We start from the raw sequence: 23,792 nt of genomic DNA, 5'->3' as shown, positions 1-23,792 counted from the left end.
GAGACCGTCACGTGACTAAGCTGCAGTGGATCACAGCCACTGCAGTGGATCCACCTTAAACTCTACGCTTATGCGTACAGCCAGGAAGGAGCTTACCTTTGCAAAGCAAAGGGTATTTGAGCATGGATCCCAGGTTTAAACCTTGGGCGGATAGGGGTCTCTCTCGTTTGGGTAATCTGTTTGAGGGTGAAACTTTAATGTCATTTGATCAAGTAACTCAGAAATATGGATTGTCAAGTAAGGACCTCTTCATTTCTTCCAGATTAGAGATTTTATCTGAAAGGAGACTGCGGTCTTGACTGAGTGTTATAGATCTGGTACGGAAAAGAGGGTGCTTCAGGCTAAGAGCATTCCTTCAGCGAGTACTCTCAATTATTTGTTGGGGTGAGGTTCCTCGGGTGACATCGAGCTTCTACGTGAGGTCTGGGAGAGAGAGTTAAGAGTTGAGATCACCTCAGAAACATGGGACGACATTTGTGATAATACGAGGAGGATTTTGATATGTAATGGGACTTATGCTACAAAGTTGAAGAGTCTTCATTGGGCTCATCTGGCCCCAGAGCATCTCGCAAAATTTAAGCAGGGAGCATCTTTAATGTGCCCCAATTGTAAGATAAATACTCAGTCTTTGGTCCTGCCACAGATTGTGCATATTGGAGTGCTGTGGCAGGAGAAATAGAGAGGGTCTTGGGGACTGAAGTTAAGGAGGACCCAGTCTCTTTGCCCCTGGGTTTACTGTATTTACCTCCCTTAGATGTACATGGGAAAAAGCTTTTTAACATTTTCATATTTTATGTGAGAAAGAACATTCTGATGGGCTGGGTATCTGAGAACCCCAGCACCCCCAGGGCTGTCAGGGTGGCATAAGTTAATTATAGGATACATTCCTTTAGAGTTTCTTACAAATATGGTACACTAGAAAACAGACAATGTTTACAAGACATAGCAGCCCTTTTTGGATTACTTGGAAGCAGATCTGTCCGCCCTTTTGATTAGTGCTTTTGTCTAGCCATGGTGGGTTGGCCTGATAAACCCAATGCCATGAGAGGAAGAATTTCAAACAAATATGGGTTTAATTGATGCTTTCAAAGGTCAAGAGCTATGGTTTTGCTGTGCTGAGCGGCATTACTTATTTATTGATTTGTAATAAGTGTAGTTTTGATTTCTTTTGTAGAGTAGTATTTTGTTTATTGTTTGTTTTGGATATTAATTTCTATATTTTCATAAATTTCTAACTTTGCAAAGGAAAAATTTTTCAATAAAAATATTTTAAAAAAAACCATGATGTTCCAACTCCTGCACTCAGTCCTCTGATCAATGAAGTAGGTAAAAACAATGACTGCAGATGCTGAAAACCAAATACTGGATTAGTGGTGCTGGAAGAGCACAGCAGTTCAGGCAGCATCCAACGAGCAGCGAAATCGACGTTTGCCCGAAACGTCGATTCCTCTGATCAATGAAGGCAAGTGCACCAAATGCCTACTTTACTCAGTTTACCTGTGACACCACCTTCAAGGAACTATGTACCTGCACCTCCGGTATCTCTGTTTGATAACACGCCCTAGGGGACCCTACCATTAACTGTGTAAATCCTGCCCTGATTTGTCTTACCAAAATGCAACTTTTAATTCTCCTTAGCGTTATCTGGCAAAGCTATCTCATGTTCCCTTTTAGCTCTCCTAATTTCTCTTTTAAGTGTAGTCAAGGAATTCACTTGAGCCCAGCTGTCTATACCTGAGATATGCCGACTTCTTTTTCAACCAGAGCCTCAATATCTCTCGTCATCCAAAGTTCTCTCTTCCTTTTTTAATATTGATTTGCAAGGACGTTTGTGTTTCTGAAAGCATCAACTTCAAATTGATGCGAGTGGGAGAAATAACTTAAATTACTTATTGCTACTATTAATCAACTCTTCAAATAAAAGCAAAGATTTCATACAGCAATGTACATGTTTGATAAAGCTAATGCTTGATTTTCACCATTATAGTCAACGAAGCACAATGACTGTAGACCACAGCTTCCAATACCTGATAAGGTTTGGTCCTCATTAATGCATGTTGATAATGAAGAAGGGACCTGCAATGAGCTATGTATGGGGCTGTGTTGTCCAAGGCACTGCACAATCATGATACTCAGCTTCATAGAACCATGTTTTATTTCCTCATTGATGACCAGAATGCAGACGTGTACAGTGACAGTAGTAAGGAAGGAAGGAATTCATACAAACACATTTCAAAGACTTGGCACATTAAAGTCATATTGGTGTGTTCGCTGATCATTGCAGTGTTCAGCATCATTTGCTTTTATGCAGATACCAAAGTAGTCCATGTCCACGTGTAGCAAGACCTAAAGAATATTGAGGTTGATAAGTGACAGTAACATTAGCACCACTCCATCTCCAATACAGAATTTAACCACCTCCTCTTGACATTTAACAGCAGTAGCATCACTGAATCTTGCACTATCGTCCTCGCGATTGATCTGAAAAGTAACCACTTCGACCCATACAAATACCATGACAAGACAGGTCTGGGAATTTTGTGGCAAGTAATTTCCTCCTCACTTCCAAAACCTGTACACCAACAAGGGACAGGTCAGTTTGATAGAATACTCTCCACTTGGCTGGACGAATGCAGTTTCAAACACTTCAGAAAAACTCGTCACCATTCAAGACAAAGCAGTAACTTGATTGGCACCCTATCACCACTTTAAAGTTTGAAACTGAAATTGTTTCTTATGAGATATAAATAACTGGTGGAGCATTTAACCAGAGGGTTACCATGCCTCAGGCTAGGGTCAAGGCTGAGAAGACAAGTTCTTCACAATAATCTTAGGTGGTACAGAGATTGAACCCTTTCTGTTGGCACCACTCTGCATCACAAACCAGCCAACTCAATTAACTGACGCCACCAAACATTCACTCTACCAAAACATAGTGGCAGCAGTATATACAAAATACGATATGCACTGCAGAAACTCACTAAAGTTCGTTTAATAGCACCATCTCAACCATGTAAAATCACAGGGCAGCAGATACATGGGAACACCACTCATCACAAATTCCTCTCGAAGCCACAGCTTTCTGAACTGGAACTATAATTGACAATCTTTCACTGTTGTTGGGTCAAAGCCCAGAACTGCCCATCTCCATGAGATGGACTGCAGTAGTTTGAGGCAGCAGTTAATCTCTATCTGCTCCAAAGCAATTAGATGAGCAACGAATGCTGACCTTGGGAAGGATGCACTGCTCACATCCCATAAAAGAAAAAATAAATCAGTATGTGTTAAGTGGAGCTGTCCCATTTACAGCCAGTTGTCTGCTAGCTTAGTCTACATAAATCAATATATATGTCCAAAAATGATCTAATATAGTATAGCTCATTGCTCCACATTGTTTGGAACACAGAAATGTGATCAGATCACAGCTAGTATGGACTAGATGTGATTAAAAGAATGTGTTCGCTGCAGCCATGTGTTTATATTTCACAGTCCCTGAATGAATCCAGGAACCTAAGAAAAACCGTACTTGTCTAAAAAATATGAACTAATTTACCATGAATCATTTATAACCAGTGCAATGTGATTTCCAATTTGTAACATAAGATTTAATAGATAAGTAATACAAATGATTTATTTCCTTCCTAAAAAGGTGAACAGTTTGATTATCAAACTCTCCGAGAGAAAACAAACAACCACACTGCACCAGGGATGACAATATCAGTCCTGCAACCTCTAATCTTTGAATCACAACTTATTCTACCAGTTCTTTATACTGTGAATATTACCTTACTTTACAACATACAGTTTAATATTTCTTACAAAGTTTCAACACATCTGGAATGACTATTTTAAAATAAAACATTTTGAGAAAGTATATTCGAATGGTATTTTACAAAAAAAGTCTTAAAAAGTATCAGTATATATAAATATAATACCTATACAGTGAGACAGTGTTGAAATAAACTGGTTTGAAAATGGTCCCGTAATAAATATCAGGTTGATTCAAGAATCAAGTCAGATGAACCCTGATAGACTATATGCAACACTTTGCACTGTGCTTACTGACAAAATCAGGTGAAATATATTTGGTGTGTCTTGACTTGCGAATTACAGCTTGATTAACTACAAACTAATTCTAAGTTACAAACTTCAGCACATCACTCCTGCTACAAGTTTAATTTCTAAAGTTCACATTTCATATAGTCAATTTGACACCATGAGGATAAAATTAACATTATACACAAAAGCAGCATTAGGTTTAGAGGGGAAAAGAAAATGTGTGGTGAATAATGGCTACTGGAAGTGACACTTTAATTCACATCTAAATGCACGTTACTTCAGGCTCTTTCTGGAAACAGTTGAAGAAAGGAAGAAAGATTTTTTCAAGTAACGCATACAAAATTAACAAAGGTAATGATGCTGATTACAGTTAAAGTTCTTCCTTGATATTGGCTATTCTCTTGCAGTTACAGAAAGACTCATTATCAGTCGGCTGAAGAACATGCTCCATTCCATTGCGGATTTCAGGCTTAGTAGTCTGTCGTTTGGCATACTCCTAAACAGTAGAAAGGAAAAGCAATCTAAATTTAAAAATTGCCACCAGTTTAACAGGTGTAATGATAATATAGTATTATTGAGAGATGAGTTACTTTCTAATGGCAGGTAGTGACAAGATATACAAATATATTGTATTCCCCAAATCAGGTTCAATATTATGCTACTCTAATTGGAGGGACTTATGTTCAGAAAAATAACTTGCTATATTACAATCACTAAATATAATGGCAATTGAAATTCCTGGTCCCACTGTTGATGAAATGACAACTTTTGATATGCTAGTGTTTTTGCAGTATATCAGACATCGAAGAATAGCACAACAGAATATGAAAAGGCATTAGCTAACATTTCAAACAATGATCTGAATGTTTAGCAGTCTGTACAGAACACAATCACATTAAAAACAGCGTTTAGTGACAAAAGGTAGCTAACTACTGACTCCACGTCTGAATGTTAACACAAAATAAAACTGGAATCACTTGATCCAAAACAGTGCTGAAAACAATTGAGAATAACTGCTCCCATGTCAGGTTAAACTAGTTCAATTGTCTGCATCTTTTCCTATTAGCTCAAACTAATTACAGAAATAACAATTATGCCATAATAGTGATCTAAAAGTTCAGTCCATACAAATAAAAAATGAATTTTACACCATTCCAAAAATTCTCTACACCCATTACCACTAAACAACCAAATCAGAAAATTAATAAATTATTAGGATAAAGAAATAGCTATAATTTAAAAGATGATCCTCAGGCCTTTAATTATTGTACAGAGACAGAGAATAAAGAACTGCAGTTCCAATTAAAAAATATGCAACAGACTGATTTTCCCATGTGGATTTTATTCCAATAAATCCACATGACTACTTTACTGACAAAATTAAGGGTGTATAAAAGGTTCCATATAGGAATCCCAAGTTTCTGAACAGCAAAACATATAAAAATGACAAAAGTGCTTTTAAGGAATCACCAAAGATCCATCAACAATTTTATCCCTAATGTTTCCTTCCATTAGTCTTATCATCCACTCATCCAGATGAATCAAAGTACCCCATCCTAGAACTCAGTATAAAACTGTCGTTTAGGACTGCACAATCTAATAAATAGATCTATTAAGTTTCTCAAACCTGTAAGACTATGAAATAGTAACAATAAAGACTTGAAGGTTGCAGGAGATCTCTAGCTAGAGCTTGTCCTGATCTGGCAATTTTCTGTGCTTCAGCATCATTATCCTAAGAGAAGATCAATAAAAAAGAAAGAGATTTTAAGCAAGAGGTTCACAGCTTTCCATTCACAAACATTTGTTAGTCATTGCATTGTTACAAATATAAAACAAGGTTCATACTTTGATGAGTACTTTGTATAGGGTTTATATCGATTTCAAAATAATGTTACTGCTTTTTGGAGCGGCTTTGGTAAGGTATTGGATGTGTAATTAGTCACTGGACTAGTAATCCAAAGAGGAGAAAGTTAGGATTGCAGATGCTGGAGATCAGAGTCAAAAAAAGTGTGGTGCTGAAAAAGCACATGCAGGCAGCAGCTGAAGAGCTTATACTCAAAACATTGACTCTTCTGCTCCTTGGATACTGTCTGACTGGCTGTGCTTTCCCAGTGCCACACTTTTTGACTAGTAATCCAAAGACTCAGTCTAATTTTCTGGGGATTTGGGTTCAAATTACACCATGGTGTAGTTAAATTGGAATTCAGAAAAATCCTTAATTAAAAGCCACTCTAATGGTGAACAATGTAGTATGGTCAATTGTCAAAAAAAAACCCATCTAATTCACTAATGTCCATTTGAGAAGGAAATCCCTATCTAGTCTGGCCTACATGTGACTCCAGACCAACAGCAATATGATTGGTTCTCTAGGCCATTTAAGGGGACTATTAAGAACCAGTTAGTTCAAGAGAGGTGAGCAACAAATGTTGGCCTTGTCATGTGACACCCACAAAAAAGGAAAACTACTGTGCATTCAGATTTCCATGCTGCGTTCTACATAATTTTCCATCATCATGCATTTTCAAAATTTATTACTTTAAGAGATGGAAAGTAAAAGATTTATAAAAATATTCAACTACTCCATGAACAGACCGGCATATTAATATATAAATCAAATTATCACATGTTCCAAACAATAATTGTAACAGAAAATTAAATTGCATCAAAATGCCAATCTGCATTACTCTTGTGGCATGGATTACTGTATTTGTTGTAAATTTTTTTTACATCAAATAAATAATGATTACCCAAGTAGATTTACTTATGTTAAAGTCTGGCCAATATGACAGCATGATATAGCAATGTCCTAATACAAGGCCCATGGGTAGATAACTTACAGCTGTTCTCAATAAAACTAAATATCCCGAAAGGAAACTCTGCAATGTGATTATATTAGCAGACAGCGATCCTCATAACTTAGAATAACCCAAGCCATTATTACATATTATTAATACTGAAGTATGTTAAACTTAAATTTGCCTTTAAAAGGGCAACTTCCTCATCAAGAACACTTAAATCATTTTGTATAAATTTGCTTTTAAATCTGGATTTAAGTTATGTTATAATCAGTTTCAGAACTGATCTGTTTGTTTCACTGTTAGATTTGTGCACAATTTACATTTCGCTAGAAATCACATTTGGTCACATCAATAAATACTCATTTGTGCACTTTTCTCACTATCATATCTGCACAGTTCCTAAAAAAGTGAAATCACAAAATTTGATTACTATGTAGAAACAAATTACTAGCTATTTATTCTCTATCCAGGCTATGAGTTTGTTGCACCAATACTACATGGAGAGAGACTTCTTTTGTTCATGATTGTTTGACCCTAAGGCAGGTCCTTGACCTTGTTTGCTTATACTTCATTCTAAGCTGTTTTTCTTGGCAATTTTTATATGTCAATGTTGGTTTACCATTGCCTTTCACTTTGTGGGGCAAGATAGAGAGGAAACCTCTGGTCTACCTCAGCTAAAATAGGAGATAAACTCATGCTATCGACACTAATCCAAATGACACAAGCCACCTAGTGATATGTGCAAACTGGCTTCCAACAGAGACACTAACTCAGCATAATCAGAATGAAAGGAGTACCTTCCTAAATCTTTGGTTTAGTGACACATATCACATTTACCCAGTCTTTGAGGGAATTCTACATATTTAGTTTTAATAATATTGCAACTCACTCACTTACCTTCACCCACTTAATCTTCTCAATAACATCACTCATATCTCTCTTCAGCGGAACATAATGTTTCCATGGCTTCAGAGATCTGTAGAAATGCTCGTAATATTTAGAATCCTGCTTCATCACAAGGCTGTCACCCAACATAAGGTACGGGAACCTGTAAGCTGCCACAGTACCATCCACATTCACTTGGTATTTATACTGGAAAAATGTTCAGAAACACATCTCATCTCAATTCAAAAAAAGTTCACTTGAATATTTAAAAAATACAATCGACAAAAACCCTTCTAAAAATGGTACATTTTTTTCAATAGTAATGATGAGGATTGACCTTAAAAATTAAATTTCAACAATTAAAAAAACACTTAACAAGATAAGGTTGATATGATGTAATATTTTTAAGTTTATTCTCTGCTGATATTTTGTAAGTTAGATTCACAATAGAAAACAAAATATGTTAATACATTAAATGTTATTTATGTTTCTGTAAGTCAATTTAATCAAATACATACAAGAAATGCAAATTGTAGGTGTTGTGTCTGAGTTTAAATACACTAATGATAGGTTCTGCTTTGCAGTTAAAAGAAAGTAAGTCAGGGGAAATAAAATCAACATCAGCACAGCATCAACATCAACAATCTAAGTCAGCATTGTTGCATCTGTTTTCCAGGTGTGAAACAGACTCAACGATAAGCTACTTACTTGCACATTAACTGCGGAGACATTTGGTTTGATGCTGAATTTTTAAAAGATTGTCTTGAATGTTAAGATTAAGCCTTCATTTTTGAATCAGATATCTAAAATCATTTAAAATGATCATGGATTATTGTTTCTGCGTGAGGAGATGTCTAGGTGATAATCCCTCAAAGGGGTTAAGAAAAAGAAAGCATATGTCAGGCATAGACAGGAGAAATCAAGTGAATCCTTAAGAGAATAAAGGCAGTAGGATTATACTTAAGAGGGAAATTAGGAGGGCAAAAAGAGAACGAGAGCGCTTTGGCAAATAGAGTTAAGGAGAACCTGAAGGGGTTTTATAAATACATTAAGGAGAAAAGGGTAACAAGGTAGAGAATAGGACCCTTCAAAGATCAGCAAGGTGGCTTATGTGTGGAGCCGCAGGATATGGGTGAGATACGAAATAAGTATTTTGCATCAATGTTGACTGCGGAGAAGGACATGGAAGATACAGAATGTGGGGAAATAGATGTTGACATCTTGAAAAATGTCCATGTTACAGAGGTGGTGGTGCTCGATGTCTTGAAATGCACAAAAGTGGATAAATCCCCAAGACTTGATCAGGTGTACTCTTGAACTCTGTGGGAAGCTAGGGAAGTGATTGCTGGGCCCTTTGCTCAGATACTTGTATCAACAATAGTCACAGGTGAGGTGCTGGAAGACTGAAGGTTGAATAACGTAGTGCCACTAGTTAAGAAAGGTTGTAAGGAAAAGGTGATAAGGGAACTATAGACTGGTGAGCCTGACATTGGTGGTGGGCAAGTTGTTAGTGGGAATCCTGAGGGACAGGATTTACATGTATTTGGAAAAGCAGGGACTGATTAGGGATAGTCAGCAAATCTTTGTGCGTGAGAAATGAGAGATAACAAAAAAGGATTGATGAGGGCGGAGTGGTAGACATGATCTATATGGACTTCAGTAAGGCGTTCAACAAGGTTCCTCATGGGAGACTGGTTATCAAGGTTAGAGGTCATGGAATACAAGGAGAACTAGCTGTTTGGATACAGAACTGGCTCAAAAAGGTAGAAGATAGAGGTGGAGGGTTGTTTTTCAGACTGGAGGCCGGTGAACAGTGATGTGCCACAAGGATCGGTGCTGGGTCCACTACTTTTTATCATTTATGTAAATGATTTGGATGTGAACACAGGAGGTATAATTAGTAAGTTTGCAGATAACATTAAAATTGGAGGTGTAGTGGAAAGCAAAGAAGATTACCTCAGAGTACAATGGGATTTGATCTGATGGGCCAATGGGCTGAGAAGTGGCAGATGGAGTTTAATTTAGATAAATGTGAGGTGCTGCATTTTGGAAAAGCAAATCAGAGCTGGACTTACACACTTAATGGTAAGATCCTGGGGAGTGTTGCTGAAAAAAAGAGATCTTGGAGTGCAAGTTGATTGTTCCTTGAAAGTAGAGTCATATGTAGATAGGATAGTAAACACGGCATTTGGTATGCTTTCCTTTATTGGTCAGAATATTGAGTATAGGAGTTGGGAGGTCATGTTGCAGCTGTACAGGACATCGGTTAGGCCACTGTTGGAATATTGCATGCAATTCTGGTCTCCTTCTGATCGGAAGGATGTTGTGCAGTTTGAAAAGGTTGAGAAAAGATTTACAAGGATGTTTGATTAGATTCCCTACAGTGTGGAAACAGGCCCTTCAGCCCAACCAGTCCACACCAACCCTCCAAAGAGTAACCCATCCAGACCAATTTCCCTCTGACTAAAACACCTAACACTATGGGCAATTTAACATGGCCAATTCACCTGGCCTGCACATCTTTGGACTGTGGGAGGAAACCGGAGCACCCAGAGGAAACCCACGCAGACACTGGGAGAATGTGCAAACTCCACACAGACAGTCGTCCTAGGCTGGAATCGAACTTGGGACCCTGGTGCTGTGAGGCAGCGGTGCTAACCACTGAGCCATTGTGCTGCATGAAATGATGTCAGGGTTAGAGGATTTGAGCTATAGGGAGAGATTGAATAGACTGAGGCTGTTTTCCCTGGAGTGTCAGAGGCTGAGGGTTGACCTTATCGAGGTTTATAAAGTCATGAGGGGTATGGATAGGATAAATAGACAAGGTCTTTTCCCAGGGTTTTTTTTGGGGGGGGCGGGGTGGGCATAGGTTTAGGGTGAGAGGGGCAAGATATAAAGAGGCACCTAAGGGTGCAGAGGGCAGTATGTGTATAGAATGAGCTGCCAGAGGAAGTGGTAGAGGCTGGTACAATTACAGCATTTAAAAGGCATCTGGATGGGTATATGAATAGGAAGTGTTTGGAGTGATATGAGCCAAGTGCTGGCAAATGGGACTAGATGAGGTTAGGATATCTGGTTGGCATGGACGAGTTGGACCACAGAATTTGTTTCTGTGCTGGACATCTCTATGACTGCTGCATGCCAGTCAAAACTGAAGACTCAAATCTCTAATTTTTTTTTAAAATCAAGGAGCAGGAAGGCTTCCCTTGGCTCCACAAAGAAAGGTGAACTGCTATTGGCCTAGCCACATCTAATTGTTCTCCTCTTCTCCTCCATGAGGCCTAACTGTGGGTATGAGCTTTGGCCAAAATTGGTTAGCTTACTACAGCTTTTCAGAACAATAAAATCAAAGGGCAAACGCTGGATGATCCTCAGGCCTCTATTCTGGAGCGTGACTTGTTTTCCAATAGAATTGTGCTCGGTTTCAGATGTTCCAAATTCAGGATTCAGTACTTTGGAAGGCTATCAAAATTTCTTAACTCAATTTTTGTTTACAGAGTAGAAAAAGTAAACATTGGTGTTATTATATGATTACAACTAGTACAATATCTGGTTGCAGTGGAGGTAGGAATAGAAGGGGTTGGATAACATAAATATCAGAATGCCTTCTGTGATGCAGTATAACTGTTGACTATAGCACCCTCCACGTTAAATACTTCAGCGTCACAACATTCTGTGTCATGTGAATTGCAAGGCTAGCAATTTCTATAAGTAACCTTAGCATTTAACACTTTTAAAAAAAAAATCACTCTGTCCATCCATGGTTGTATCTGTATCAATAGGCTTAGAGGCCGAGAAATGACCATCTTTCTAGCCTCTACCAATCTGTACCAACATAAGAGACAGGAGGAATTCAACAGGGTGAGGGAAATTGAAGCAGTCCATCTGTACATGTACCTGGATCCTAATACTCCAAATTGCAACCTAAATAACACTGCATTTTACAACAAAATTTCAAAATTAAAAAAACAATTTTAAAATAAGTGCTTCATTTATCCAACAAATCATACCTTAAAGAAGTCAAAGAAACTGATCAGTTGTGCTTTCCCGAGTTCTTTTTCTTCTTCCCGAAAAAAGAAATAGGCAGTTATTCCAGCATCCAAAAGGTCAGGATGCTCTTTGGAGATCCTCACTAGTTTCAACCTTTCTTCTCGACTGTCCCTGCCTCTCCAAAAAGCTTGCTCAGTTTTATTTTCCCAGGCAGGACCTTGCATTTTGTAAGAAACAAAAATAATCTGAGTAACTTTAAACATACTGTTATTAGTTCTTCATATTTCAACTTTCCCTTCTGTTTCCCACCTAATATTTTAACAGTTCTCAAGGTGCTAGTCTTACTTAGTCATACAACATGGAAACAGACTCCTCAATCCGACTGATCCAAATCCCAAAGTAACTAGTCCCACTGCCTGCACTTGACCCATATCCCTCCAAACAGTTCTTGTTCATGTACTTATCCAAATTTTGAACATTGTAACTGTACCCACATCCACTACTTCCTCTGGAAATTCACTTCACACATGAACCACACTCTGTTGCCCCTCCTTTTTTTTTAATTTAAAAGTCTTTCTCCTCTCACCTTAAAAATACACTTGAAATGCCCGATCCTAGGGAAAAGACATCTGCAATTCACTTTATCTATGCCTGTCATGATTTTATAAGCTTCTATAAGATCACTCCTCAACATTCTAAGGAAAAAAAGTTCTAGCCTATCCAGCCTCTCCTTATAATTAAAACTCTCTGTTCCTGGCAACATCCTGGTAAATCTTTCCTGAACTTTCTTCAGTTCATTAATAGCCTTCTTATAACAGGGTGACCAGAACTAGACACAGAAGAGGCCTCACCAATGTCCTTTACAATCTCAACATGACACCCCAACTGCTATACTCAAAAGGTTTGAGCCAGCATGCTACATGCCTTCTTAACCACTCTGTTTACACATGACGCAAACTTCAAACAACTGAACCCCTATGTCTCTGTTCCATAAAACTTCCCATGGGCAACATATAAGTCTGCCCTTGTGTGTATTACCAAAACGCAATACCTCGCATTTATCTAAATTAAATGCCACGTCTCGGCCCATTGACCCAATTGATCAAGACCTCTTTGTAATCTTAGCTAACCTTATTCACTGTTCACTATACCACCAATTTTGGTGTCATCCATAAACTTACTAACTGTGTCTTCTATATTCCCACCTGAATCATTTATATGTTGACAAACAAAAGTGGACCTAGCACTAATCCCTGTGGATTGCTGCTGATCACAGGCCTCCAAAACAACCCTCCACCACCACTGTATCCAATTTGCAAAATCACCCTGAATCCCAGGTGATCAAACTTTACAAACAGGTCTACTTTGCAGAACCTGGTCTCCCAAATTAAAAACTACTCTGATCCTCCTATCCTGGTACAGATCCTCCCAGATCCATGCATATCTTTCCTTGAGCTCCATGCATGAATGTCTCCAACCTTCCCTTACAACATTACTGAAACAGCTGATATTGAGATCATAAGCAGCATCCTATGTTGCAGTCACAAAGGAAGCGATCTTCTCTCATCCTTCTCTATTTGTCTGCAGCCTTTGATAAGATCAACCACATCATCCAACTCCAATGGCTCTCCAAATGTCCAGTTGGGTGGGACTGGTTCCATTCTCATCTTCCTGTTCGCACACAGATACCTGTGGACCTCTCACTTTTGATCACCTATATTCTGCCTTTCTGCGATAACATCCGAAAGTAGTTAGTTTACAGATGTCACTGACATCTAGCTCCACCTCATGACCACCCCCTCAGCTTCTCACTACTTTTAAAATAATCATACTACAGAGCTGTCCTTGATTTATGAACATCTGACTTACTAACACTTGTACTGACACACACACACAATCCCGTATAAGAATATCATTTTAAAGGAACAAAATCAGAAGCTGCTGGAAAAGTTTAGCAGGTCTGGCAGCATCTGTGAAGAGAATTCAGAGTTAATGCTTTGGGTCTGGTGACCCTTCCTCAGAACTAACCCATCAGTTCTGTGGAAGGGTCACTAGACCCAAAATCTTGACTCTGACTTCTCTTCACAAATGCTGCCAGACCTGCTGAGCTTTTCCAGCAAATTGTTTTTGTTCCTGATTTACAGCATCCGCAGTTTAAAATGACAAATAAAAACCAAATCAAAGGTCCAACATACAAATATTTCCTCATACTTACGAACAGCTATTTTATATGGTACCCAAGTCAGAACACACAATGCGGGACAAAATCAATGCGAGCGGGATCCATTCAAAAAAAAAATCGGGAGACTGTCTGTATGTAACATTCAGTGCTGGATAAGCAGAAATTACTGATAATACAGTATTGGGAGGACTAAAATCGTAGTCTTCTGTTCCCATTCCAAACAGTTCCTTAGCTACCAAGTTAGTCACTTTCTCTCTTTGGCAATAGTCCAAGATTAAAATAACCATTTCACAAGAGAAGTACCAGTTTTGACTCCAAGAACGATCTTCAACTTAAGTATTTGTGCCATCGCTACAACCATTTCTTCCTACCTCTGTTGCATCTCCTAAATTTACATGGCCCTCAGCTTGGAGAAAGGGAGGACTGCAAATGCTGGAGATCGGAGTCAAAAAGTGTGGTGCTGGAAAAGCACAGTTCAGGCAGCATCCAAGGAACAGGAGAGTCAACATTTCAAGCATAAGCTCTTGTGAAACCCTCATTAATACCCTAGACTCAAATATTCCAAAGCACGCTGGTATTCCACAGTCTATATTCAAGTCTCTCCATGATCTTTTCCCTTCCCAGCTCAGTGATCACCTTGTATCCTATAACCCAGTCAAATATCCACACTCATCAGACTTTTTGAGTACCCTTAATTGTAATCATTCCAACATCACTGGCTATATTTTCAGTTGCCTTACGCCAACATCTGGAATTCCTTACTTACACCTCTTTGCTTTATTAAAAAGATATTCCTTACAGCTTACCTTTTAACCAAGTTATCCGAGTCGAGAGTATGGTGCTGGAAAAACAGGTCAGCCAGCATCCGAGGAGCAGGAGAATCGACGTTTCGGGCATAGGCCCTTCATTTGGAATGAGTCATTCCAGCTGAATGGCTTATGCCCGAAATTTCGATTCTCCTGCTCTTTGGATACTGCCCGACCTGCTGCGCTTTTCCAGCACCGCACTCTCTACTCAGATCTCTAGCATCTGCAGTCCTCATTTTCTCCGAACCAAGTTATCTGACCCAACATCTCCCTTTGCAGCTTCGTGCCATATCTTGTTTCATAGTGCTTCTGTAAAGTGTCTTGGGACTTGTTATTGGGTTAAAAGTGATATATAAATACAAGTTGTTGCTATTGCCCTCCAAAAGTAACTAAGGATGCACATCGCCCACACCTTAATAAATGTTACATTGAATAAGTTCCCATTATGCAAGAGTTAGGAGGGATGACCAAAGGTTTGATCAAAGACCTGTGTTCTGAACAGGTTTTCAGGACGGATAGGGGTTGGGAAGGCAGATGAGTTTGCGGAAATAATCCCAAAACTTAAGAGATAAGAAACCACTGCCAGTTAAGATGGATGATGAGGAATAGTGTATTTTAGTTAAAGTCACATGGGATGCCGTTTGATAAAGGTCGTTTCACTGCTGAGGCAGCTACAGATTAATGACTACAGGCATTCAAAAAAAATCAGTATGGATTTGGGACATGCCAAGGGTTTGAAATGTTGATACTGATGGCTGTGTTTGTTTCCTCAACTTAGTTTCCAATACCCTGAACAATCCTGCTTCCATACAACTGATCTTAGAAGTGCCAAGAAAATGAAGCAAATGGGCAAGGGAAAACAAGAAGACCACTTAGTAACAAAATGCTTGGGAAATACGTAGTGACGAATTAGGGAAGTTAATAGAATATTATTGTTTATTCAGGGGAATTAAAAACAAAAATTGGAGGTGATACTTTAGGTATCACCTAATGGTAATGTCAATGCATGAGAAGCAGTTCAGGGAAAGATTACTATAGTAATACTTGGAAAAAGTGAGTTTCCACACAAGGAAAGAGTGGACAGCCAAGACTTGCATCGACTGACATTTAAAGGAATAAGTAAATGTGTTGGTTGAAAATCCTGGGAAGTCTTGACACAGTGCACACATGTGAAAGGCATATTTCCTCTTAGATAATCTAGGATTGCGGGTCACTGTTTAAAAATAAGGGGTCAACAAATTAAGAGAAAACAAACTCTCCTCATCTGACTCTTCGAGGATGGTGAACTGTCTGGAGCCTTCCTCCTCAAACCTGGAGGAAACAGTATCTTTGTTTTTTTTTAGAAAAAGGGACGGATCGATTCTTCACGACCAAGGGAGTGAAAGGTTCATCAAGGTAGGTAGGAACATGGACTAATACATCAGCCACAATCTTAATCAGTGTTGAAGCAGTCTTTATGGGCAAAGTGGTCTACTTTGTTCCTAGTTCATATGTATGAAAACTTTAAATTTTTAAAAAATTGCTATTACAATATATGCTGTGTTATTTAATTCATCAAATGTTGCCAGGGTTGGAGGGCATGAGCTACAGGGAGAGGCTGAATAGGCTGGGCTGTTTTCCCTGGAGCAGTAGAGGCTGAGGGGTGACCTTATAGAGGTTTATAAAATCATGAGGGACATGGATAGGGTAAACAGACAAGATCTTTTCCCTGGTGGGGAATCCAGAACTACAGGGCATAGGTTTAGGGTGAGAAATGAAAGATTTAAAAGGGACCTAAGGGGCAACTTTTTCACATAAGGAGTGGTGTGTGTGTGGAATGATCTGCTAGAGGAAGTGGTGGAGGCTGGTAAAGTTACAATATTTAAAAAGGCATCTGGATGGGTATACGAATAGAAAGGGTTTAGAGAGATATGAGTCAAGTGCTGACAAATGTGACTAGATTAATTTAGGATATCTGGCTGGTATGGATGAGTTGGACCGAAGGGTCTGGTTCCATGCTGTACAGTTCTATGACTTTATGAAGTTTTAGGAGCTTACAAGTAACCAGAAATAGAACCTACCAGTCTGTCCTTGAATGGAAAGGAGGTCATTTGTAACACCACGCAGAGTTTCTAATGTAGAGCGTGTTATGTCATATGTTGGAAGGACAATATCTGTGGTATCCTCAGAGCCACACCAAGAAATGATGGGCAAGGGATTGTCCTTCATTTGGCGTGTTTCTAGTGGCCAATCGCCAACATTTACATAGAATTCAACATCAGGCAATCGAACCTAAGCAAAGTACATACAAAATGAATCATTATTTAATTTGGGTTCTTTCTTGAAAACAGATTATGTTTAAAAAAAAATTCAGTAAGTAACTTTTTTGAAACCTACTTTCCTGGCTAAAGAAAGCAGCATTTCATCTGAAAACATTTTGAAATCGGTGTACCGTCCCATTGTTCGTCGATAAATCTGGTTATTCAATATGGTGTAATGAACAATTCCTCGATCACCAAATCGGTTTGGTACTTCTTCTAGGAGGAGTGAGAGGTCTATACTGGGAAAATTAATGAAGTCCCTAGAAATTTGTTCCTCTTCTGCAGGGCAGGATCCAGTATCTTTCCATATCTGGGGCTCCACTTCTGGACAGTAACAGTATTCATGATAAACTGGGCCTGATAACAGAAGCAGGAATACAGGCAATTATTGTTATATGTAATTACTGTACACATTAACTTTGTAACAATTATCACAACAAAAAATGATTGTTCAAGCCTTCTCTATGTTGATTGCTGGCATTTATTTTTGTAGGAGAAACTACGGGACATTGTCTTAAAAGCAAAAACAGAGATGATACTTTTTTTCGCTCAATTAGTGTATGGAATCCATTCTACAGAAAGTAATCAAGAGTCTAGGTCACTGAATTAACTCAAGGCTGAGTTAAATAGCCATTTGATAGACAGGGAGTCAAGGGTAATGGTAGGAGGCAGGATTGTAAGACCAACTATAGTCTTACTAAATGGAAGAGCAGGCTCAAAGGGCTGAATGGTCTACTTCTCCTTCTAGATGCTATGAAAGCAAATTTGTTTTTTTCTTTATTCTTTCGTGGGATGTGAACATCACTAGCAAGGCCAGCATTTATTGCCCATCTCCAATTGCCCTTGAACTATGTGACGTCCTCAGCCGTTTCAGAAGGCGGTTGAAAATTGCAGACATATTGCAGTGGGTCTGGGGTCAACAATGGCATACTTCCTTCCTAAAGAGGCATCGGTGAACCAAATGCATTTATAAATGAATCAGTGATAGTATCATGATCCCCATTACAGAGAGTACCTTTCAAATGTAAATTTGTTCACTGAATTTGAATTCCACCAACCACCATGGTGGGTTTTGAACATACGTTGCCAGACTTTAGTCTGGGCCTTTCCACTGCAAGTCCAGTGAGATTGTTCGGTATGTCTCTTTACCTTTCCCTAACTTGTAATAATAAAAAAATAGGAACGCAATGTTTTTCATACTCCAAACTGGAACATTTCCTTATCCAAGGAGACTTAGAGGCCATCGGCAGGACCTCCACAAATTTCACTGATTTCTGTTAGTCACTTGGGATGCATCCCATCCAGACCAGGTAGCCTTTCTACACCAAGAACTGGCAACCAGTAGTATTTCCCTTTTGCTTTTGTTTGTTCCTACCATCATCATTACCACCTCCTCCTTTTACTGCTACACTCATAGTATCCTCTTCACTAGTTAACAGATCCAAATGACTAACTTCTCAACTTTTTTACATAAACATTTTATTGGTAAAACTTGAATTTGTCTTTTATGTTAATCGATTCTTATTCTCTCTCTATCTTTGCTCCTTTTTTAAAAAAAATTTCTCCCTATACATTTCATGTTCACTAAAACCTTGGTAATTAAGCACCTTCCCACTATGGCCTCAATGCAGGCTTTAATATAGTCGATTATACCATTATCTTCCAACAGATTTTCCCCATTATTTAGCTCAGAGAGCTACCCATTTATGGTGTTATTTTTCTCTACCTTGACTAACAGCACCTCTTCCCAGCCTACACTGCATTTCTGACAGCCCTTAAAATCACAAGAGGCAACCCCACCCAACACAATGACCCTCACATCTGCAAATTTACATCCTTCACCTTGGAGGGAAAATTTACCAACGCAGAATGCAGTACTAAGGAAATCTTCCTCACTTTTGCCAGGTTCATTTAGCTTATCCAAGTTTGAAATAGGATTACTAAAGTCTTCCAATATTTTGATTATTACTGCTGTAAGTATTTTACAATATTAAAATTGTAATGTGATAGCACACAGGAAGGACCTTTTCCCCATTGGTGGAGAAATCAAAGATTGGTGGCATGGATTTTAAGGTAGGAGGTAGGTGGTTTAGAGGGGATGGCATGAACAAGTGGTTTTACCCAGAGGGTGGTGGGAATCTGGAACTCACTGCATGCAAGGATGGTCAAGGCAGAAACCCTCAAAATATTTAAGAAATGTTTCGACGTGGGCTTGTGATGCCAAGCCATACAAGGCTATGGACCAGGTGCTAGAAAAATGGATTATAATAGTTAAGTGCTTGTTTTTGACCAGCACAGGTCTCAATAGGCCAAAGGGCCTTTTTCCTGTGCTGTAAACCTCTATGACTCCATGCCTATGGAAATAGACAAAGAGTAATCCGGTGTAAGCAAGCAGACTTCCTTGGGGTACTGTGTCAGGTCCAACCATGTTCAGCTGGTTCATCACTGACATTCCCTCCATGGCAAGATCAGCATTGGGTATGATTGCACAACATTCAGCACTACTCAATGTCTCGGATATTGAAACAGTTCATGTTCAAATGCAGCAAGGTAAGGTCAATATCTTGACATGGACTGACAAGCGTGAGTGATATTCATGCCACGGAAATGACAGCAATGACTGTCTCCAACAGGGGAGCGTCTGAGCATTGACCCTTGACATTCAACGGTATTATCTTCACCAAATCCCTGACAATCAACATCCCAGAGGTTACCACAACTCAGAAACTGAACTGGACTAACCATGTAAATACTGTGGATACAAGAATAGGTCAGAAGCTAGAATCCTGCAGTGCGTAATCACCTCTTGACTCCCTAAAGCTGGCCCACCTTCTACAAGTCACAACTCCGGAATGTGATGGAATGTACTCCACTTGCCTCGAATAGTGCAGCTCCAACAACACAAGAACCTTGACACTACCAGGAACAAAGCAGCTCACATAATTGACCAAGAAAGAAAAATGTGATATATTGTTATTTTGAAAATGGAGTTCAAACACAGAAAAATCAATGTACAGTTTTAAGTTTGATTTCTATATTGTGTGGATTAAGAAGTGAAAGGTTTAGTTTCATTTTTGATTTCTGTTAGTGCTGTCTGCAAATGCATTTACACATATTTAACTGAGGCTTGAAGGAAGAAAACCCACCAGGTGAATACTTCAGTGCTTTAGAAAACAGAAAGAAAGAAAGAAAGAAAGAAAGAAAGACAGGGCAAAATGTCTGTTGCCCAGCAACACTGTCCTATGACTAGCATTCCCTTTAAATTTTCTTTCCAATTTCAAATAATTCTCAAATAGTGTACAGAGTGATTTTTTTCCCCTTATTTAAAAGAATGTTCTTTTGTTTAATACATTGGTATTTTCTTGCAAATGTGTTAACGTGCAAAAATGAAACTTCTAGTCTATCAAGCCAGGTTTCACTCTAGGAACTGACCTGTCCAATGTTACCACCAGCTGGGATCTCACAAAACGAAAACTGCAGAGGCATGGATCACAATTCTCCAACTTTCCTTAGATTCTAGGGTAACAGCAGAGGACTGGAAAATTGCAAATATTACTTTTACTTCATTTTTGAACAAAGCTGTAATCAAACGAATACAGGCCAATCAGTTTAACCTTGCTGGTGGTGAAGGTTTCATAAATGATAAAATCAAGATAAAATTAATAACTCACATGGGCAAGTAGATGACAGTAGTGGTGTCCATGATGTGATGGACATAGATTTCCAAATGACGTTTGATAAAGTGCTGCACAACAGAGTTGTGAACAAAATTAAGGCTCATATAGAATAGCAATATCGGTACAGAATTGGCCGAGTAACTGCAAACATAGCAGTGGCAATGGTTGTTTCTCAGACTGGAAGAAGATTTGTAGACGGTTTCCCAGAATTGGTATCATGTCCCTTGCTCTTCCTAACGTATATTAATGATGTTGACCTTGTTGCACAAGGTATACAGTTTCAAAATTTGCATTTTGCAAGTTGTGAACCATTAGTTGAGTGGAGTATAACTTGTAAAGTTCACAGACAGGTTGATGGAACATACTGACAAGTTGATGAGAAGTGGTAAGAAAAACGTAGGGACAATAAAAAAAATTACAATTATAATAAATGCACAAAGGGCAAAGGGACCTGGGTATATATGTACAGAAAACGTTGAAGGGCCAAAGTAGGTAGAGAACATGGTTAAAGAGTGGCATCCTGGGCTTTATTAATAAGCACATTAACTACAAAAGCAAGAAAGTCATATTAAACCCATATTAAATATTGGTTTGGCCTTTACTGGAAAATTACATCCAGTTCTGGGCACCACACTGCACAGCAAAGTAGATTGACAAGGACATTTTCAAGGATGAAGAACTTCAGCAATGTAGACAGATTGGAGAAATTGGGTTGAAGATAAGGTTGAGGAGAAATTTTATAGAGGAATTCAAAATTATGAGCATTCTGGACAGAGTTGATAGAGTGAAACTATTCCCATTGGTGAAGGGATTAAGAACCTGAGGGCAGACATTAAAGGTGATTAACGAAAGGAAACAATGGCGACATGAGCATCTGAAATGCACTGTATGGATGTGTGTGGAACCAGGGTTAATTGAGGGTTTCAAACAGGAATTGGATAATTATCTGTAAAGGAAAGATTTGCAGGGGTCCAGGTAAACGGGGACTGAGATCAGGTGAATTGCTCCTCCAGAGGGCCAGCACAGACTTAACAGCTGAATTACCTCCATAAATGCTGTAACCTTTGATTTCTGTACAGCTGTCTCTTGTCCCCCATTCATTCTGGGACTCCTACATCCCAAACGTTGTGCAGAATCAACCCTAGAACTCTGTAAACTCACTTGTTGTTTCCTTTACCTTCCCATTATGACATCGTTCCACTATACAAAATTGCCTTAAAACAAGCATGATTACTTAACAATGCAACTTCAAAATCAATCATGTCTCAGTACTGTGCTCCAGTTCAGGCCAATCTCCATTCAATAGGATTGTTTCCCATTTTGCAGATTTCTCTTATTACCTCTGCCCAAACACTTTTTGTAAAATCTGAATTTACCTTTTAAAATATATGGAGACTGGCCTACATGTTGACCTTGATGAAATATTTCAATCTTTAGCCCTTCACTGGCAGTTCCATAGAGTCGATACCTCATAAGAAATGTTCCATCATTTCGATCCAAAGGTGCTGGTACATAGCGCCGGACATGTTCTCTGGAGGAGAGTACTTTGATCACCACATTGAATGTATTACTTCCTGAATTAAAAAGGAAAATGAATGACTACTTTTCATTTTTACTTATTATACACTCTTTGTTAACATAGATTATATTATAATATTGAAAACGATTTTTTAAAAACCCACAAGATTGGATCTTTGCTGGAGGGGCAAGACTCAACAGAAAATTCACAGAGCGGTTTTTAATTTGCACAAATATGTGAGCACAAAAATTCAATTACAGTCTTTAAATGACTCCCAGATGTCTGGTGGTGGTCATGATTCCGTTATTATTTGTGAGGAATCGAATGTATTTCAGTGTTACAAAAAGGTGCATGCAAAATAACACTGACAAGTGCTTAACAATAATGGGGACTATGCTCCTGAAGTTTAGCGATGTTAACCTACACTTGGCTACACAGAACTATGACAAATCAATATAGTTAATACAGTGAATCACAAACAACAGATTGACCATCTTCTATCTGGAAGTGAACAAAATAGTTCAAAAGGCCAAAATTCTAATATGGAATAATTTACATACCGGGAGAATAGGTGACATTTTCCTCTGTGTGGGTAACTGCCTGGATATAGAAATATCGAACCGGCAGCACAACATCAGCCCTCAGACCCGGCCCCCAGACCAAACTTTTTGCAGCACTCACTTCCTCTTTGCCTGTTTCACATTTACCAACAGAAACCATCAAAAACAACCCCACCGAAAACGCCCATGACACACACTGCCGCTGCATTTTCCCCCCCATCTGCTCCAATTCACAACGGATACATCTGCAAGCCCCACCACTCCACCCAAAAAAACTTCAGTGCCACCCGGGGTAACTAAACATCCTTTGGCCGCCTTATGGCTGGAGTGCGGAAACCCCACTGGCTGCAAGGAAGCAAAGAGCCTCGCGTCGGGACGAAAGGAAAACCAGGAGCGGATCCCCAGTGGAACCGAACCGAAATACTTGCATTTGTGTAGCGTCTTGAACTTAGTAAAATGTCTGCAGGCTCGTCACGGGAATGTTATCAAATAAGATTCGTTGTCTGCGCTGTGGGTGGTATTCCATCCTGCAGTCAAGCGGAGGTAGAAGTCCTTAAGTTGGAGTCTGTTCTTACTCTATTGGTGTGGAGATTGTTGCATGCTACAGTCCAATTTAATATGTTTTTAGATCAATTAATGTAGTCCATAGCTACCTGAAATAAGTGCCACTTGTATGTGTCTGTATTTCATGGTTACACTGAGTCTGAGGGGTTGCTTCTCTACTGCTCTTTGATCCCATTCACCCTTGAATCTTTGATAAACTGATAGGGAGAAGAGCAGCTCTGAGGAGTTTGCAGCTCTACATATGTCATTATAGACCTACTGTTGGACATGTCCAGTTTGGACTTTAAAAGATGGAGGCATGGTGCAGTTGGCATGTGGGATACTTAAGCGAGCAGCCTTTTGTGTTCAGGTACAATGACCACATTTGAATGCTCATGTTAAAAGAGCACATAGGATTCACCTCACCTTGAGGCTTTCCAGTGGACAACTCTGAGATTGAAGCACATTGTGAA

General features: G+C 39.0%; 1 protein-coding gene across 1 annotated transcript; it reads right to left on the bottom strand.

Moving 5' to 3' along the window:
* Positions 1 to 2,137: 2,137 nt before the first annotated feature.
* poglut3 (protein O-glucosyltransferase 3) lies at positions 2,138 to 23,140 on the bottom strand. The gene is made up of 8 exons (XM_072577461.1): positions 22,777 to 23,140; positions 22,074 to 22,271; positions 17,097 to 17,377; positions 16,781 to 16,991; positions 11,753 to 11,949; positions 7,755 to 7,949; positions 5,687 to 5,791; positions 2,138 to 4,555 (listed from the first exon to the last, which is right to left on the bottom strand). Exons 1-8 carry the CDS (start codon positions 22,994 to 22,996, stop codon positions 4,430 to 4,432), a joined length of 1,533 nt encoding a protein of 510 aa, XP_072433562.1. The 5' UTR covers positions 22,997 to 23,140; the 3' UTR covers positions 2,138 to 4,429.
* Positions 23,141 to 23,792: the final 652 nt, after the last annotated feature.

This window comes from Chiloscyllium punctatum, chromosome 9 (genome assembly GCF_047496795.1).
Source record: "Chiloscyllium punctatum isolate Juve2018m chromosome 9, sChiPun1.3, whole genome shotgun sequence".
NCBI lineage: Eukaryota > Metazoa > Chordata > Chondrichthyes > Orectolobiformes > Hemiscylliidae > Chiloscyllium > Chiloscyllium punctatum.
The sequence above is the reverse complement of the archived record's forward strand: the minus strand, read 5'-3'. Positions and strand labels throughout refer to the sequence as shown.

Excerpts from the sequence above, each read along its gene's own strand:
- poglut3 (XM_072577461.1), bottom strand. The coding sequence starts at position 22,996 with ATGGGGGGGAAAATGCAGCGGCAGTGTGTGTCATGGGCGTTTTCGGTG. Across the intron at positions 7,950-11,752 it reads GTTTCTTTGACTTCTTTAAG|TATAAATACCAAGTGAATGT; the intron begins GTATGATTTGTT and ends ACATTTTTCCAG. Across the intron at positions 5,792-7,754 it reads AGAAGATTAAGTGGGTGAAG|GATAATGATGCTGAAGCACA; the intron begins GTAAGTGAGTGA and ends ATCTTCTCTTAG.